Consider the following 18234-nt stretch of genomic DNA (forward strand, 5'->3'; position numbering starts at 1 on the left):
AAACCCACCACCCTAGCAGTAGACAAACTACTTGCCAAATTCCTACAAATAGCCACCAAAGCCATTTCCTACCCAATCTCTATAATCATTAACAGTGCAATCTCAGAACAAAAGGTGCCACTTTGGAAAATCTTCTACATTATACCAATACACAAAGGGGGCACCTCTACTGACCTAACAAACTATCACCCTATAGCTATACTTTCCCCACTGGCTAAAATACTGGAAAAATGTATCCACACCCAGATCCTAACACATCTCCTCTCCAACAATCTTCTTGCTGAAACCCAAAACAGATTACACCCCAGCCATAGCACTGCCACTGCACTCATTCATTTTAGTAACCTAGGAAATATGCAATGCGGCAAAGGCCAACTAGTGTCTGCAGTTGGTGTTTGATACAGACTCCCATACAAAACTTCCAACATCAATCTCAGAATTAAAACTAACCACACCCACTCTATTATGCTTTCAAGACTATCTCTTCCAACCCCAAACAAGCTGTCCAGTGGAAAAACTCCCTTTTCCCCCTACTTCCTTTAAAACTAGGACTATCCCAAGGATCAGTCCTAGGACCCCTACTTTTTACTATTTTACAAATAATATTCACAAAGCCACCCCTCTAGCAAACCTGGTTCAATACATTGACAAGTCCACCTTAATCTGCTCTGCCCCCACCCTCCAACATCACATCAAGACCCAAGCAGTCTTTACATTTATCGAAACCTGGCTAACAAACTCCCAGCTAATACTAAATCCAAAAAAGATTCAACTTATGCCCTTCCATCCTTCCAAAGCAGCAGTACACACTCCCCCATTCTCTATTTCTGCATCAGATAATACCCCTATCTCCCCCATCACAAAAACCAAATTACTAGGGGTCATTATTGACAAGAATATAAAATTTGACAAACACATAGCTCATACAATAACCAAAGTCAGCAAAAAAATAGGTACACTTTACAGATGTAAAAACTTCCTAACCAGCAACAGTAAAGTTACCCAAGCTCATACCCATCTTCTTTCTACCTTACTGTATGCTTCTCCTGTCCTAATTAATCTAAACAAGAGCAATTTAAACAATCTATCAGTATGTTACAACAAAATAGCAAAATTCGCCACAAACTCCTCCTACTGCACCCACCATTGTCAAGCCCTAAAACAGCTTTCCTGGCTGGAACTCTCAAATACCTTAGCTCTAAACCAACTTCTTTTAGCTCACAAAATACTGTACCAACCTGACAAAACTCCAGCCTTACAAGACCTGATCATCCTCTAGTCCAATAACCGAGAACCTAGATCCACTAGCAAGTTACTAATCTCAATCTCCAAAAGCCATTACAGCTATGGTGACTCCCTGTATTCTAACAACATTGCCAAGGCTTGGAACTCCCTGCTACTACAAATCAGGGTACAACATAACAAAACCATCTTTAAAAAACAGCTTTTTTCCCACCTAAACAACTCCTGGACATGCAACTGTCTAGCACCTGGTTGACATATTCTAACACCTTTCCCCTACCCCACTATCCAACCTCTACTTTAAATCCCCCACAGATGCACTATATGTTATCACACATTACTTACCAACTTACCCCCGCTTACTCCCCACTGTCCCATGTATACCCATTAACTCTCCCCTAGACTAAGATGAAAAGCTTTCCCTTAAAATGTCAATGAACCTCATACGAACTTGTCTATATTCTTCTCCTTTGACAAACTGACTAGTATTTTTAGTTTTACCTTTCTTCTCTTATCTTCATTACATCTTCAGGATTTTCTGGCTAGTATTTTTTTAATTTTTCCTTTCTTTTCTTATCTTCACTACATCTTCAAGATTATCTCTACTAAACATACTGTATGAACAACAGTCATATGTTACTACCTGCTGTACTTTTAATTGTATGTCTAAACCACTATGCTTATGTAAATATATTATGTATAGTATGTTAGCAATTGTTCTGGAGCTTTTCTCCCTAGGCTTCCGCTAAAAATGGACAGCTCTGAACAGTCGGACCTCCCCAGTAAACAAATGTAAAATAAAATAAATAATAAAATAAATTTGTTTTGGGGCTCAGAAGCATAATACTGGTCCTTTCTCAGCCCCCATTCACAATATCTTGAAATTATTAGTTCATCCTTTTGAAGAAGGAGCTAGTTCTTCCACCATTAAAGTACAATTAGCAGCAATTTCCAGTTCTTCAGTAGCATCCCATAAGTTAAGCAAAGCTTTTTTGAAAGGCCACCCTTTAAAGATCTTAACCCCCCCCCCCCCCTTGGGACCTAAACCTTGTGCTGCAGTCTCTTACATAATCCGCCTTTGAGCCCTCAGCTACATAAAAACTCAAATATCTTTCATGGAAGACAATTTCCGTAGTAGCCATCACCTTGGCCAGAAGAAATTCTGAAATCCAAGCATTGTGCTCAAAACCTCCATACTTGATTTTCCATAAAGACAGAATTACCATACATACCAACCCGTCATTTCTTCCGAAGGTGGTGTCAGAATCCAATATAAACCAATCGATTAATTTGCCAGTATTCTTTCCCAAATTTTCTAACAAAGGAGAATATCTATTACATTTTTTGGATGCTCATAGACTGTTTAATTTTTACTTACATAGGACAAAAAAAATGTCAGAAATTCTGATCAGTTTGCTTGTTTCATTTTCATGTACAGAACTGACATTGGGTAAACCAGTTACCAAAGTTATTCTATCTAGATGGATAACAAGTTACATTTCCTTTGTGTATAACAAATTCGGCATTACTCTGACAAAGCACGTTTGAGCCCACTACACCAGATCCATGGAAACTTCCTCAGTTTTTCAATCCAGAGTGCCCATGGATGACATTTGTGCAACAGCTACTTGGGCTACTGCCCATACCTTTATTACTCGTTAGAAATTAGATCTGTTCTCCAGAGGAAGGGCATCTTTTGGTTCTATGGTGCTCAGGAATATCCTTCCTTGAGTCTGCCCTGAAAATTAGGTAGCTGGGGACTCTGTCCCATCAGCTGAGGACAAAATAAATATTGACAACATCAGATAAAGAAGTTATGTACTCACCATAATGTTCCATCTGTGTTGTCCATGTTCATTCTTCCTCAACTACCCTCCCAACAAATATGTATAAAAAGAGAAACGGCTTCAGGTAAAACCCAGGTGCACAAAACCAGAACTATATATAACCAAAAATACACAGAGGTAAAACACAATAGCATCTTTAATTACACAAAAAATAAGAACAGTGGTTAGTGCTTTCGAAAAACTAATGACTTCATCAGACAAGAAAATAAAACACTCCATTGCTTATATACAGATGGAACCATTGACTCAATCACTGATGTCATAGGTCAATTAAGGCATTAAAGCTATATAAAACTTATAAATGTATAAATGTAGAAAAGGCTACATATAGAGAAAACTGCATATAAAAGACACATATAAAATACTGCATGTAAATGCATATAAAAACTGCATATAAAAACTATATACAAAACTGTTGGTAAAAGACCTAAGTAATGTGCATAGATATAAACTCCATAAATACCGTAGCTATGAAAAAATAAAAGGATAAAAATCTAGATGTAGTCATAAAATCTATCTACAATATGTATGTATAACTAAAAGTAGTCTATGTCTGTAAAATATGAATAAATATAAATAAAAGTATAATGGGTGTATGAGGTGCCTAAAATTAAACATGTTTGAGGCGTCTTGCTTTCAAGAAAGCAACCAAGGAAGTAGAGCCATTAAGGCCTGGATATTTATCTGCATTCAATTTAATGATCCATCTCTGTTCACAGCTTTCAGTAAAATTTTCTATATCCCCTCCTCTAATGTTTTTGTGCATGCGCTGTAGCACAAAAAACTTAAAAGAATGTGAATTATCTGTATTAATAATATGCTGGGCGAGTGCATTAGTGGGTTTCTTATTTTTGACATCACGAAGATGTTCTAGAATTCTGTCTTTAAGAAATCTATTCATTTTACCTACATAAAACACCGGACATTTCTGACAAAAACAATAATAGACAACATCAGTGCTCTTGCAATCAGCATAAGTATTAAGCTGTAACTGAAAATGCTTGGTGGGGTGGACATAGGTATTTATACTGTAAATATAGGGGCAGGCACTGCATGACCTGCAAGGAAAAGTGCCCTGATGTGAAGAAGGGATGGCTTTCTTAGGCACATCCTTGTTGCATAACTGCTTCTTGAGTGACATATTGTTCTTGAAACTGAATAGTGGATCTTTACAGGTAATAACCTGCAACTGTGGTACCTCTTGTAATAGGTGCCAATGTTTCTTAATTACGTCAACATATTGGTTGACGTCACTCGCAAACTGTAACACTACTCTAAATTCATTATGTGGACTAGAGTTTATGTTATATGAATTATTACATGGAACTACCTTGTTGTTGTTAAAATAAGGTCTACATTTAGTTGATCTCATATGCCATGCATCAGATATAGTTTTATCAATTTCATCAGGTTCGTATCCTCTAGCTATAAACTGCCTAAGAAAGCCATCCCTTCTTCACATCAGGGCACTTTTCCTTGCAGGTCATGCAGTGCCTGCCCCTATATTTACAGTATAAATACCTATGTCCACCCCACCAAGCATTTTCAGTTACAGCTTAATACTTATGCTGATTGCAAGAGCACTGATGTTGTCTATTATTGTTTTTGTCAGAAATGTCCGGTGTTTTATGTAGGTAAAATGAATAGATTTCTTAAAGACAGAATTCTAGAACATCTTCGTGATGTCAAAAATAAGAAACCCACTAATGCACTTGCCCAGCATATCATTAATATAGATAATTCACATTCTTTTAAGTTTTTTGTGCTACAGCGCATACACAAAAACATTAGAGGAGGGGATATAGAAAATTTTACTGAAAGCTGTGAACAGAGATGGATCATTAAATTGAATGCAGATAAATATCCAGGCCTTAATGGCTCTATTTCCTTGGTTCCTTTCTTGAAAGCAAGACGCCTCAAACATGTTTAATTTTAGGCACCTCATACACCCATTATACTTTTATTTATATTTATTCATATTTTAGAGACATAGACCACTTTTAGTTATACATACATACATATTGTAGATAGATTTTATGACTACATCTAGATTTTTATCCTTTTATTTTTTCATAGCTACAGTATTTATGGAGTTTATATCTATGCACATTACTTAGGTCTTTTACCAACAGTTTTGTATATAGTTTTTGTATGCAGTTTTTATATGCATTTACATGCAGTTTTTTATATGTGTCTTTTATATGCAGTTTTCTCTATATGTAGCCTTTTCTACATTTATACATTTATAAGTTTTATATAACTTTAATGCCTTAATTGACCTATGACATCAGTGATTGAGTCAATGGTTCCATCTGTATATAAGCAATGGAGTGTTTTATTTTCTTGTCTGATGAAGGAATTAGTTTTGCGAAAGCGCTCACCACTGTTCTTATTTTTTGTGTAATTAAAGACGCTATTGTGTGGTACCTCGGTGTACTTTTGGTTATATATACTCTCCCAACAACCCCCATCCTTAAGGCTTCTGGAAGAATGAGTACTTAGTGGACCTATATATCCTTATTTTTATATAAGCTCCAGATATAGCTTCTCCATAATAATTTCCATCTTTTACTTTCTCCTAAGGCAGCAAACAAGATCTGAAGTAATTGGGGTTGGTGCATTATGGGTATGGGAGAAGGTTGAGAGTTTTTGGTTGCCATAAGTTTTAGCAAAAGCCGAGTCAGATCCGAAGGATCAGATCCAAACCCATCCGTTGAGGATGAATGAAAATGGACAACACAGATGGAACTTTATGGTGAGTACATGACTTCTTTTTTTTTCAATTAATGTATGTGTGTTTATGCCTTAAGTGATAATTTAATAAAGGTATTAAAAAACTATTCCTGTTGCTCAGCTAGCTGAATACTGACTTGGCCAGAGAATTTGATCATGTTGGCCTTGCATAGAGTTCTCCCGCATGAAAACATATTATTGCTCACTCACCAGTGATTTAGCATATAAGAGCTCCCGACCTGCATTAAAGAATCTGTCCATGATATTTCTTGTGCTGGAATAGAGAGATGAGTAAACCTGCACTTGTTCATCATCAACAACCAGCCCTGCTTTGTTTTCATAGGAGATACTTAGGGTTGTAGCCGGTGAGCCACCAAACACTATCGAGAAACATTTCATCACCTCTGAGTTGGTTCATGTCAGCCTTGCAGCATTCCTCCCCAAGTATGGTGCTTGTCAGAGAAGAAGTATGATCACTCACAAGCAACATAGTACTTATCTTGTTTTCTGTGAGGTACACTGACTGTAGAGTGAGATTAATAAGGTAATGGGGGTATAGGGGATGAATCTCCTCATGTGGGAGGTGGCAAAGGGGCTTGTCCTTTGCAAAAAAATTATTATTATGTTTTGTCACACATGTTTATATATTTAGCAGCTTCAGTAGCTGTATTTAAGAGAATGCATGTACTCGACATATCATTTATGCGGTCTCAGGACTAGGCTAGTGTAATCCAGTGGTTCCACTGCACAATCTTGAAAACTGATCTTAAATCACAAAAAAAAACTTTGCAACTTTCCTTTATACTGCTTGAGTGCTCTTTAACTTGTATCACATGTTCTCAAGCCTGTGACCAGTAGAAGGGACTGCAACATTTTTTAACTGATTTTTTTCAGGAAGAGCTAATGCCCTGCAACCCCAAGTAGGGGAAAAGTCCCCTCAGTCCCAAACTGTAATATTCTCCCTTTGAAGTCACTGCATCTTCAAGAAAGAGCAATCACTACTGGGACAGTGTAAAGCCCAACCCCTTTTCTTTTTCTCAGTGGGGTTGTGAGATTGGGACTGTGGAATAAGCTGTGTGCTTTGGAAATGGTATACCATTTCAGTCTGTTGACTTTTTTCTTTCTTCTGGTTGGTTTAAAGACAGTCTTTGCTGCACCTTACTTGGCTGCTGAATTACATCTCACTTCTATGTCTCCTAAGAAAGACTGCTGTGAATAGCTGAATGCTCAAGCTCTTATTGTTCAGTTTTTGTAATACAAGCTTGGAACCCTCCAAAAAATACCCACAGCAAAAACAAAAAAAAAAATAACAAAACAATACACCACATTTACCATTAGACTTTTCACATTAGTAGATCTATGATTTGACAATCTCATGCCCTTCTTCTTTCATCCCCTTTATTCCCCCCTTGTACCCTTTTTTCAACAGCTAGTTTATTGTTTTATTCAATATTTATTTTTATGTATGTACCTGCAAATAATGAGATGCATTGCTGATCTAATCAAGTGTCTGTTTTGCTTCATTACATTGCAGCTGACCCTAAAATCAGTTCATATGGCTCAGTGCTTTACCCTGGTAAACAAATAAATACAAATTTGTGCAACTGCCTGTAAAACAGTGTGAGCATCATTGAAGTGAGCATACATAGTAGATCCACGTGTATATGTTCATATAGCTCTGGAAATCATGCAAAATATTCTTTGTACTCAACAACAAATGGTGGCTGACTTTAGCACTGAACTGTGTTGATGACATTGAGAAGTTTCTTACCACAGTTTAATTGCTGAATCATGTGATTGATTTTTTAGATAATTCTTTACTATTTACATTCGCCAATCAGATTATGCAAATCAATTTTTTGATTGTTAAGATTATTAAACAAGTGGTTTTGTTGTTTGTTCTTTCCTGATTTTGATGATTTCAGTGTGGTGAAGTTTCGTCGCACAGGGGAAAGTTCCAGATCTGATGACGACACCATTTCAGGAGAACATGAGGTTCGCATTGAAGGAGTTCACAGTGGTTTAGATTCTGTGGAGCTAGATCATGGAGCAGGAGTGCCAAAGGAATTTGCAAATCCAACTGATGGTAAGACCACTTTGTTTGTAGGTTTCCAACCACACTGAGAAATAGAGTTCTTGTTTGGTAGCATTGGGAACCAGATTAGAACCACTACCACACGTGTTGAGTGGATGTTCTCCAGCAATAGAAGGAATTCTGTACTACAGTAATTGATTACTGATATATAAACTTATAAAAAATGGTACAGCTTAGAAAATGAGAGCTGACATTTATGCTGCTGAGTATTTTGTACATTATTAAAAACTTTGTAATGAGATGTTATCAGGTATATCTAGGGATATAGTGTCTGTGCCTGCTACTGATGACCCAGGATTGAGTAACTGCTTGGGCACAACGGGGCTACCCAGGGAAAGGTGGAGTAAGCAAACACTGCCTTTTCACATTCTTTGGATGAAGTTTGAAGCACTACCACTTCAGGAGCTATATCTACTGGTGGCTGAAATTGGTGCCCAAAGTGCCTGCTGTTGCAGTAGTGTTGACACAAATCTAGTCAGTGTAGCATTTGGGGTACACTCACAGTTGTACCTGTCAGGCTTCATTGCATGTTTTGTATTTGTTACTCAGAAAGAAAACAAGGTAGACAAAAAAGTGATGGCCTGTCACTATTTAACTCTCAACCTGACTGTCAATTGCTATGAGCATCTGGGATGGGGGAATGAACAGTAGAATATGCTGGGGGGGTCATGTGGGGAGCACCAGAAATATACATAACCATGTAAAGGTTTCCAAAATGTCAGTTCTCTGTGGTACTTGCATGGAAATATGAGCTATAACTCTTTTCTGCAAGCGTGATTTCAGATATACATATGCATAATCATTTTGCTGTTTTACCAGTGACTGTAATGTTTTATGGATACAGTAGTAAACATTTTGTTCTGTATAACTGACTAGAAAGAGGGGAAAAGACAGTTTCAAGGAAAGCAAGCACTTGTCAGTATTAGATATTTCACTGCTGAGTGCATATGATTAGGGAAGTGACATCTGTCAGGATGCAAAAGACAGTCTGATGGCAGGAAGTAACAATGAATTTATTACAGTGTAGAGATGATATGACTAAATTGATGCATTGAAAGACCAGTGCCAAGATAAATGGCTATAAATCTCTGATTCTGTCTTAATAAAAAATGATTTTATTCTTCAACTATTTTCATTATTATTACTTAAATATTCCAAGATTTAGCTTGCAGATTTCTTATCAGCCTCGTCTACAAAGGGATTTGAAATACTTTTCAGTTCCTGCCTTTATGTCTTCCTGCAATAAATGTAAAATGACTTTTCATGATGAACTGTATTTATCCTTTATTGACCAGGTTAATTTCAGTAGGCTAGTAACTTCTTTTCAGGGGAGACCTGAGGTGGTATTTGTACTTACTAGGGGAAATTTGGCCAGGGCATCTGGTAACTTCCCCTATTCTTGGTAGTCGGGGAAAGATTACTCTGTTACACATCCTGACTTCCTGTTTCCTGTCCAGGCATGGAGGCAGCCAGGAGGAACAGGAAGACAATATGGCTGATTCAGCTTTTGCTCAAAATGAAGTGAAGGTTGATGAAAATGTAGTTGAAATGGTAGAATTGCTACCAGAAGTTTTTCTGATGCTGTGGGTGCAGAAAAAACAGTGATAGTGGAAGAAAAGGAATTTGTAGCTGTAAAAGAGATGGATTCAGAGGAAAACTTTCAGAGGAAATTGTTGGAAGGAGAGACAGTTACCTCTGAGAAATGCATAATTACAACTCTCCAATCGGGGGGGGGGGGGTTGCGAGATGATTATTTGGAAGAAATTGTAAACCAAAGTGAACCAGAAAATAGAGCAGCAATTTTATGGAGTGACATCATGGAGAAAATGGAAGAAGAAAAAGAGACTGTGCCAGAAAAAGTTCAATAGACAAAAACTTATGCACAAACTGTGGGAGAAAGAGCAAAGAAGAAAGAAGAAATAAAAGAAACAAAAATGAAGTATACGGTGAGTTGTAAAAAAGAAGAAAGTTTGGACAAGTATAAGGTTTGGGACTTTGTCATAATACCTTTGGATGTCAAAGCAAAAGAGGTAAGAGCATTCTTTTTAATTAATAAAGAGACTGTGTGACTTGATATTCGAGACTGGGCAGGCCATGGAAATTTTTTTGGGTGCATATGAACAAAAGAAAAATATTTATTCATGGTCAGAATATGTTGTGCAAGCTTTTTAAAGACACATACAAAAAAAGAATAATGATCAGGTTTAGAACTGAAATTGAAGCAAAGGAACTGAAATAGCATTTGTTAACTATATGTAAAGAAGTAATGGACACTACAAAAATATATGATGAAAGAGGACAATGGACTGGGGATGGGAATGTGGAGTAATACTGAAAATGGAAAATGATAATGTTATGAACTTACCTAGTATTATTGATGTTCATGGTAATAGGGGTTTTGTGAAATACAGGGGTCAACCAAAACATGTTAGTTTTGTGGAAAAAATGATCATTTAATCAATGAATGTGATAAAAGATATGTAATTTATGAGGTAAAACAGGGCATAATGCAAAAAAATGTGATTTAAAGTGCAAAGAATATGGCAATAGTGGTCATTCATGGCTAGAATGTGAAATTAATGTGCAAGAAAATGAAAGTGAAGTTATACAGGGAAAAGAGATACAATGTGTTATACAAGAAAATGTACAAAAAGATGTAACTGATAAAAAGGTTATACATGAAGTTAAAGAAAGTAAAAAGGGAAAAGAAACAGATGAGACAAGTGAGGAAGAAGCTGATTGGTGCAATTGGTGCACAGTAAGAAATAAAAATAATTCCATAGGGAAAAGAGTTAAAGAAAGGAAAAGAAAATTCAAAAACATAATGCTTACAGAAAATAAGAAAGGAAAGAGATAAACATTTTATTATACTAACTGTTCTTAAAAGCTAAAAATATTAGCTTTAAATGTGAACAGTATGAACAATCTTAAAAGGAGAATAGGTATATTACAATGGTGTGCTGCAGTAGATGCACATATTATTATTAACAGAGGAAGAAAGAAGACAAACTGAAAAACGTTGGAATGGTGTGGTAGTTTGGAACATGGAGAAAGAAACATGTTCAGGCGTATGTATATTATGTCAAGAAAGCATTAAAATATTAGATATAACCATAGTGGAACTAGGGCAAACTACGGTAATAGACGTGAGATGGAAAAATATGTGTATAGCATTATAGCTTTATATGCATATGTAACAAAAAACAGAGAAAAATGATGTTTAAAAATATTCTTGAATATGTTTGTGTAAATATGGACATTATAGTGGTGGGTGATTGTAACTGTAATTTATGGAAAAATAAGAACAATTGTGGTGTTAAAATGGCTAAAGAAATTATGAGAAGTGTAAAGTTAAGTGTATGGGAGAATATCTACTGGACCTATAAAAGGAATGAAATTAGGGCAGAAATTGATTATTTTTTAATATCTGATAATTTAAAAGTTATAAAAAAGGAATTAAGTATGCTGGATTTTCAGATCATGTGGCAATATAGGTTAAAGTACAGGAAAATGAAGAATATATAAGAATAGGAAAAGGAATAAATAGAATTAATGAAAATAAATTAGATTTAGAAGAGAAAAAAGAAGTTGTGGAATCATGGAAAAATCATACGACTATGAGGGAGTTTATGAGAATTAGACTGTTTTGTGGCTTAATTTTAAAGAAAAACATAAAAAAAGTATTTTAGAATGTATAAGGAAGAAAAGAAGAAAAGAAAAAGAGAGATATAAGATTTTAGTGTCAAGAAACACTTAGAGACATTAGAGAAGAAAAATTCCTTTTATGAAAAAGAAACAAATATATAAAATGAATCAAATTAAAATTTACTTTTTATATAAGCAAAGATATTGGTTACATGAAAAGAAAGAAAGAAAGAAGAGGTAGCACCATATTTGAGTAAAATAAAAGAAGGAAAAATAATAAGAGAATTAAAAAAATAAGGAAGGTAAGCAAATAAGACAGCAAGAAGTAATATATGAAATAATTAAAGAATATGTATTGGAATTATTTGTTAAGAGAGAAGAAAACATAGAACTAATTTATAAAGGTGAAAAATTAAATAAAGAAGATAATGAGTATTTAGAACAAAAAATAACCATGATAGAATTGAATGAAATTCTAAAAGATATTAACATGAATTCTGCAACAGGACTGGCTGGGATTGACTATGGTATGTATTAAGAAATGAAAGAGTGGCAAAAATAATTTTTGTAGAAGTTATGAATGAATGGTTAGAAACTGGAATTAAAGACAAAGAGATATGTACAGGAGTTATAAAATCTATACTTAAAAAGGGAAATAAAGAGGAGATAAAAATTGGAGACCTATAATATTGAATAATACAGATTATAACATTTTTATGAGACTAATAACAAAAAGGTTACAGAAAAAATGGATAGAATATATGACCAAAATATATTTGGAAGAAAAGGAAAAGGATGTCAAGAGCTATTATGGATAATAAGAGGAATAATTGATGATATAAATAAAAATATAAAAGTGAAGGTTATGATAGGGGATATAAGTGAAGCTTATGATAATAGTCAATATAAATAATTATGGGGAATTTTGCAGGCATATAATGTAAGCAGAAATATTACAAGTAATGAAACCTGTTTATGAAATGAACTATGTGAATCTAAATGTAAATGGATGGATTGGAGAATAAATAAAAATAGAATGTGGAATAAAGCAGGGCTGACCAGCTAGTATTGCAATTTTCTCATCCATTATGAATGTAATAGTGAAGGAAATTAATAAAATGTGAAGTAGAGTTGGATAGAAAATGATGAAGGAAGTACAATTGCCAATAATGTATAATTATGTAGATTACATTGTATTAATTGTTAAAAATAAAGTATGGATGGAAAAAGTAAATGAAAAATTAAGTATAAATTAAAAAATGGTTTAAGTATAAATAAGGAGAAAAGTTAAGGATTTGTTTTAAAGGTATGATAGGAGGTGTTGAGCTCAATGAAAAATATATAGATATACTAGGAATAACATTTGGAAGGAATGAATACAGATAACAATGGGATAATGTATTCAAGGAAGTAAAGGATATGACTAATTTTTAGAAATCATAGATTTTCATATAGAAAAAAGCACATTTGTTGAACACCATGGTAATAGGAAAAAATGATTATGTTGCTAACATCTATATGATTCCTATTAAGTATGAAAACTAATTAATGATGATTATATTCTGTTTTACATGGGGCTCTAGACTGAATCCAGTCAAAAGAGGGATTCTGTATATGAAAGAAGACCAAGGAGGTTTGGATTTAATAAGCCCAATAGTACATGCAGCAGCTTTAATTTTATATAAGGTATTAAAGGAATTATGAAGAAAAATAAAAACTTGATAGAAATGATACTATATTATAAATACAAAGAATTGTGGGAAGGAATGGAAGTTAAAAAATGAAGTAAAAGCATTGTGAATGAAGAAATGAAAGAGTACCAAAACAAAATTGTGTTATGGAAAATAAAAAAGAATATATGTGAGAAAATTAGAAAGGAATGGTACTTAAGTATTATGAAAAGCATTTTATTGTATTGATCTATGGAAAGATTTAGAAATAGATATGAAAAAGCCATAATAATAAGATATAATAACTATAAAAAGATTAAAGAATGTAATGTTTTTTATGGAAATTGTCTATTAGAAAATTTCCGGTTAAGGCAAATATGCCATACAAAAAAAGCAAGATAGAATATGTAATAAATGTGGAGAGTTTGAGACTACTGAACATGTATTTTTGTAATGTGAAAGAATTAATAATTTGTGGAAAGAAATATGCAAAGATAATAGGGTGAAAAGTTTGTTAAAATTTGAACAAATAAATATGAATATAATAGAATTTAGTTATTATGGTGCACGTAAACAGGAAGAAGTGAAAAAATGGACAGAGTAATATTTTATGCTTCATGGACTATATGGAATGAGAGACTAAATGAAATTAAATACAATGGAAAATGGACTTTGACAAAGATTTTCGAAAAAATAATGTTTTGGCTGTGGATAAAAGAGTGGGTGGGATGCTTAAATTGAATTAAATATATGTATGGAGATTTGTAAATAGATCTAAATAATGTAAATATGTAAATAATATGTAATGTATATATCAATAAAAAAACCTACTCTTGGTAGTAGGGGGAAGCATTTATGTGTGACACAACAGACTTCCTGTTCTAGTTCCAGGCACGGAGGTGGCCTGGAGAAACAGGGAGAAAAATGGCTGATTCGGCTTGTGCTGAACCTGGAATGAAAGTTGCTGATAAAGTAGTTGAAATGGTAGAATCGCTGCCAGACATTTTTTCTGATGATGTGGGCACAGAAAAAAACACTGATATTGAAAAAAAATGAGATTGTGAAGGAAAATGAGATTATAGCTGAAACAGAGATGTATTCAGAGGAAATATTTCAGAGGAGATTGTTTAAAGGAGAGACAGTTACCTCTGACAAATGCAAAATTACAACCCTCCAGTTGGGGGGGGGGGGTTGTGGGATGATTATTTGGAAGAAATGGTAAACCAAAGTAAGCCAGAAAGTGGAGCAGCAATTTCATGGTGTGACATCATGAAAAAACAGTACAAAAAGGAGAAGAAGAGACTGTTCCAGAAAAAGTTACAGACACAAAAACTTATGAACAAACTGCTGGAGAAGGAACAGAGAAGAAAGAAGAAATAAAATAAACAAAAAAGAAGTATACAGTACACGTGAGCAGTAAAAAAGAAGAAAGTTTGGACAGGTATGAGGTTTGGGACTTTGTCATAGCACCTCTGGGTGTCAAAGCAAAAGAGGTAAGAGCATTAATTTTAACTAATTAAGTGACTTTTTGTGACTTGATATTTGAGACTAGGCAGGCCATGGAAATTTTTCTGGGTGCATATGAACAAAAGAAAAGTACTTAGCCATAGTCAGAATATGTGGTGCAAGTTTTTTACAGACAAACAAAAAAGAATAATGATCTAATTTAGATCTGAAGTTGAAGCAAAAGAACTGAAAGAATATTTGTTAACTATATGTAAAGAAGTAATGGTCATTATACAAATATATGATGAAAGAGGACTATGGACTGGGGATGGGAATGTGGAGTAATGCGGAAAATGGAAAATGATAATGTTATGCATGTACCTAGTATTATTAATGTGCATGGTAATGGGGTTTTGTAAAATACAGGGGTCAACCAAAGGCTTTTTATTTTTGTGGAACAACAATCATTTAATCAATGAATGTGATAAAAAGATGTTATATATGTGGTAAAACAGGGCATAATACAAAAAAATGTGATTTAAAGTGGAAAAATGTGGCAATGCTGAGAATCATGGCTAGAATGTGAATGAATGTGCAAGAAAATGAAAATGAAGTTATACAGGAGAAAGAGATAGAAGAACATGTTATACAAGAAAATGTAAAAAAAAGATGTGACTGATAAAGAGGCTAGACATGAAGTTAAAGAAAGTAACAAGGAAAAAGAAACAGAAGAGACAAGTGAGGAAGAAGCTGACTGGTGCACAGTAAGAAATAAAAATAATTTGATAGGGAAAATAGTTAAAGATTTAAGATAAAGATAAAGGTTTTCCCTCCTCTCCTCATCAACAGGGAGCAGGTTCTTAATGCCCCCTCAAAGGCAAAAAATACAGTATCCACGGGACCCGATAACATCCCTGGCTGTATCCTACATGAACTCAGGCATGAGCTGTCAGCTCCATTAAACACCCTATTCAACCAAAGCCTGAGCACCGGCTTCATCCCAGCTGAATGGAGGACAGCCACTGTCATCCCTCTACACAAAGGTGGAGTAAAACAAATACCTGCTCAGCTATGAAGCAGTAATACCACTTTATTCACAATAAAATAAATAAAAATAGATAAAAACACATGAACTAAGTACTTTCACCCCTTATAGGGCTTCTTCAGAGTCAACGTGTTAAACAAACATTCATTTTTTATTTCCTATGCAGCATGACATCATATCCTGAGAAAACACCCCCTAAAAAATACATTCTTAAAAATCTCATCTAACTGCAGTATATACATGAAATTTACTATCCAACTTCTGCACGACTATCTTTTACCATAGTGTAATAAAAACTCTAGTAAAACATATGCATACAGAATGAACATCTTAAAAAGTTGTAGCATCCAATTTGTGTCACTAGGTGGCATACTTTTAGTTATATAACTGTTGCCCTTCTCTTTAGAATGGTTTTAATTGATATGTAGTCATTGATCCCTGGGCTTTGGGGGGCATTTAATCTTATTTGCCATTCAACCTCTCTTATCTCTACTTCTAGCTTAGGGTCACCCCCCCACACACACACACATTAACCTTCACTTTGTCTATAATGAAAAACAGGAACTTCTTTAAATTCCTTCATACTGTACTGTGCATATACAAGAAACTGACAGACTTTTTTGTTCCTAATGTCCCGGACATGTTCTGAGATCCTTTCTTTTAATTTTCTAACAGTTTTACCGATGTAAAAAGCAGGACATGCTGTGCAAGATGCAACATATACCACACATTTTGTCTCACAGTTGCATCTGCCAGGGCATTCCAAATTCCTATAGAAGCCAGGGATAGGAATGTACGGTCCATCATTAATGTACTTACAAAATCTGCAGAAACCACACTTACTCATTAGTGATCTAAAGGCAGTGGACCTCTCCTTGCCACCTGAGTCTAAAATTTCCTTCAAGTTTCTACCTCTATCAAAGGTGGTTATTGGTCTACTGCCCAGCTTCAGTTTGAGCTGAATATCAATTGTCCCTTTCCAAAATCAATTCAGTCCCGAGATTATCATCCGAGAATTGTCATTGTATTCTACAACCATGACATCCTGATCCGAATGTAATACCACATTTAAACTAGTGTCACTCAGGCTACCTTGCATTCTCAGTATAGGTTTGAATCTTGCATTTCTTTTCCTTGCCACTTCCCTTTTTATTTTTACCAAAAATTCCAAAGGATAACTTCTATCCATTAACATATCTATTAGCATATTAATTTCCTCTGCAAAATTTTCATCCTCACTAATAAGCCTACTTAATCTCACCATCTGTCCTTTCGCACCACTTTTTTATGCTGAATAGGATGTCAACTGTCAAACCTCAATAGGGAATTCGAATATGTTTTCTTTCTGAAGATGGCAGATGTAATTTTGCTGCCTAACAGTTCTTTCCTGATCAAAATATCCAGAAAATCTATTTCAATTTCACTTGTTCTGGATGTAAATTTAAGGTACCCCACTGTACTATTTAGATAATCCACAGACTCTAGTGCTTTGTCTACAGACCCTTTCCACAATATTAGGACATCATCCAAAAAGCGTAAATAACACTTTATTTTGTCCTTGTATGTAGAATCTAGTATGTTCGTGCTTCCCAGCCTGCCATCAGTGGAGTGTCCACTGACCCAGGCACTTATAGGCCCATCAGCCTAACTAGCCTGATCTGCAAGGCCATGTTATGTTGCTAACATCTATATGATTACTATTAAGTATGAAAAGGAACTAATGGTGATTATATTTTCTTTTATATTGGGCTCTAGACTGAATCCGGTCAAGAAAGGGATTCTATATACGAAAGAAGAGCCAGGAAGATTAGGTTTAATAAACCCAAAAGAACATGCAGCATCTTTAATTTTATATAAGGTATTAAAATGAATTATGAAGGAAAATAAAACTTGATAGAAATGATACTATATTATTGTTTGTGTCTTTCGGCTTTTCCCGGTTAGGGGTCGCCACAGCGGAACTCTGGTCCACGAATGATTGGTAGTGGATTTTTACGTACCGGGTTACCAGCCCTGATGCACAACCTTCAACGAAGGCACACCCCATTCACGTATGCCTCCACACAGAAGACGCTCTAGCTGAGAATCGAACGGGACAACGTCTTGCTATGAGGTGACAACGCTACCGCAGCATCACCACCGCAGTAGAAATATTCTTCATTCACAATGCTTTTACTTCTTTTTTAACTTCCATTCCTTTCCACAATTTTTTTGTGGAAAGGAATGGAAGTTAAAAAAGAAGTAAAAGCATTGTAAATGAAGAAATGAAAGAGTACCAAAACAAAATTGTGTTACTGAAAATAAAAAAAGAATATATTTGAGAAAAATACAAAGGAATGGTACTTAAATATTATGAAAGCATTTTATTGCATTGATCCATGGATAGATTTAGAAATAGATAAGAAAAAAGCCATAATGATGAGATATAACTATAAAAGATTAAAGAATGTAATAATTTTTATGGAAATTGTCTATTAGAAAATTGCAGGTTAAGGCAAATATGCCATACAA

At 34.7% G+C, this 18234-nt stretch overlaps 1 protein-coding gene across 1 annotated transcript in view; it reads left to right on the forward strand.

Moving 5' to 3' along the window:
* Positions 1-18234, forward strand: part of LOC122799383 (SV2 related protein) — a 416834-nt gene that overhangs the window by 125785 nt on the left and 272815 nt on the right. The window contains exon 2 of the mRNA XM_044068393.1: positions 7748-7908. Coding sequence (XP_043924328.1) covers positions 7748-7908 — 161 coding nt within the window. The remainder of the gene's footprint in view (positions 1-7747; positions 7909-18234) is intronic.

This window comes from Protopterus annectens, chromosome 4.part0 (genome assembly GCF_019279795.1).
Source record: "Protopterus annectens isolate FY-2018-M chromosome 4.part0, PAN1.0, whole genome shotgun sequence".
Taxonomy (NCBI): Eukaryota; Metazoa; Chordata; order Ceratodontiformes; family Protopteridae; genus Protopterus; species Protopterus annectens.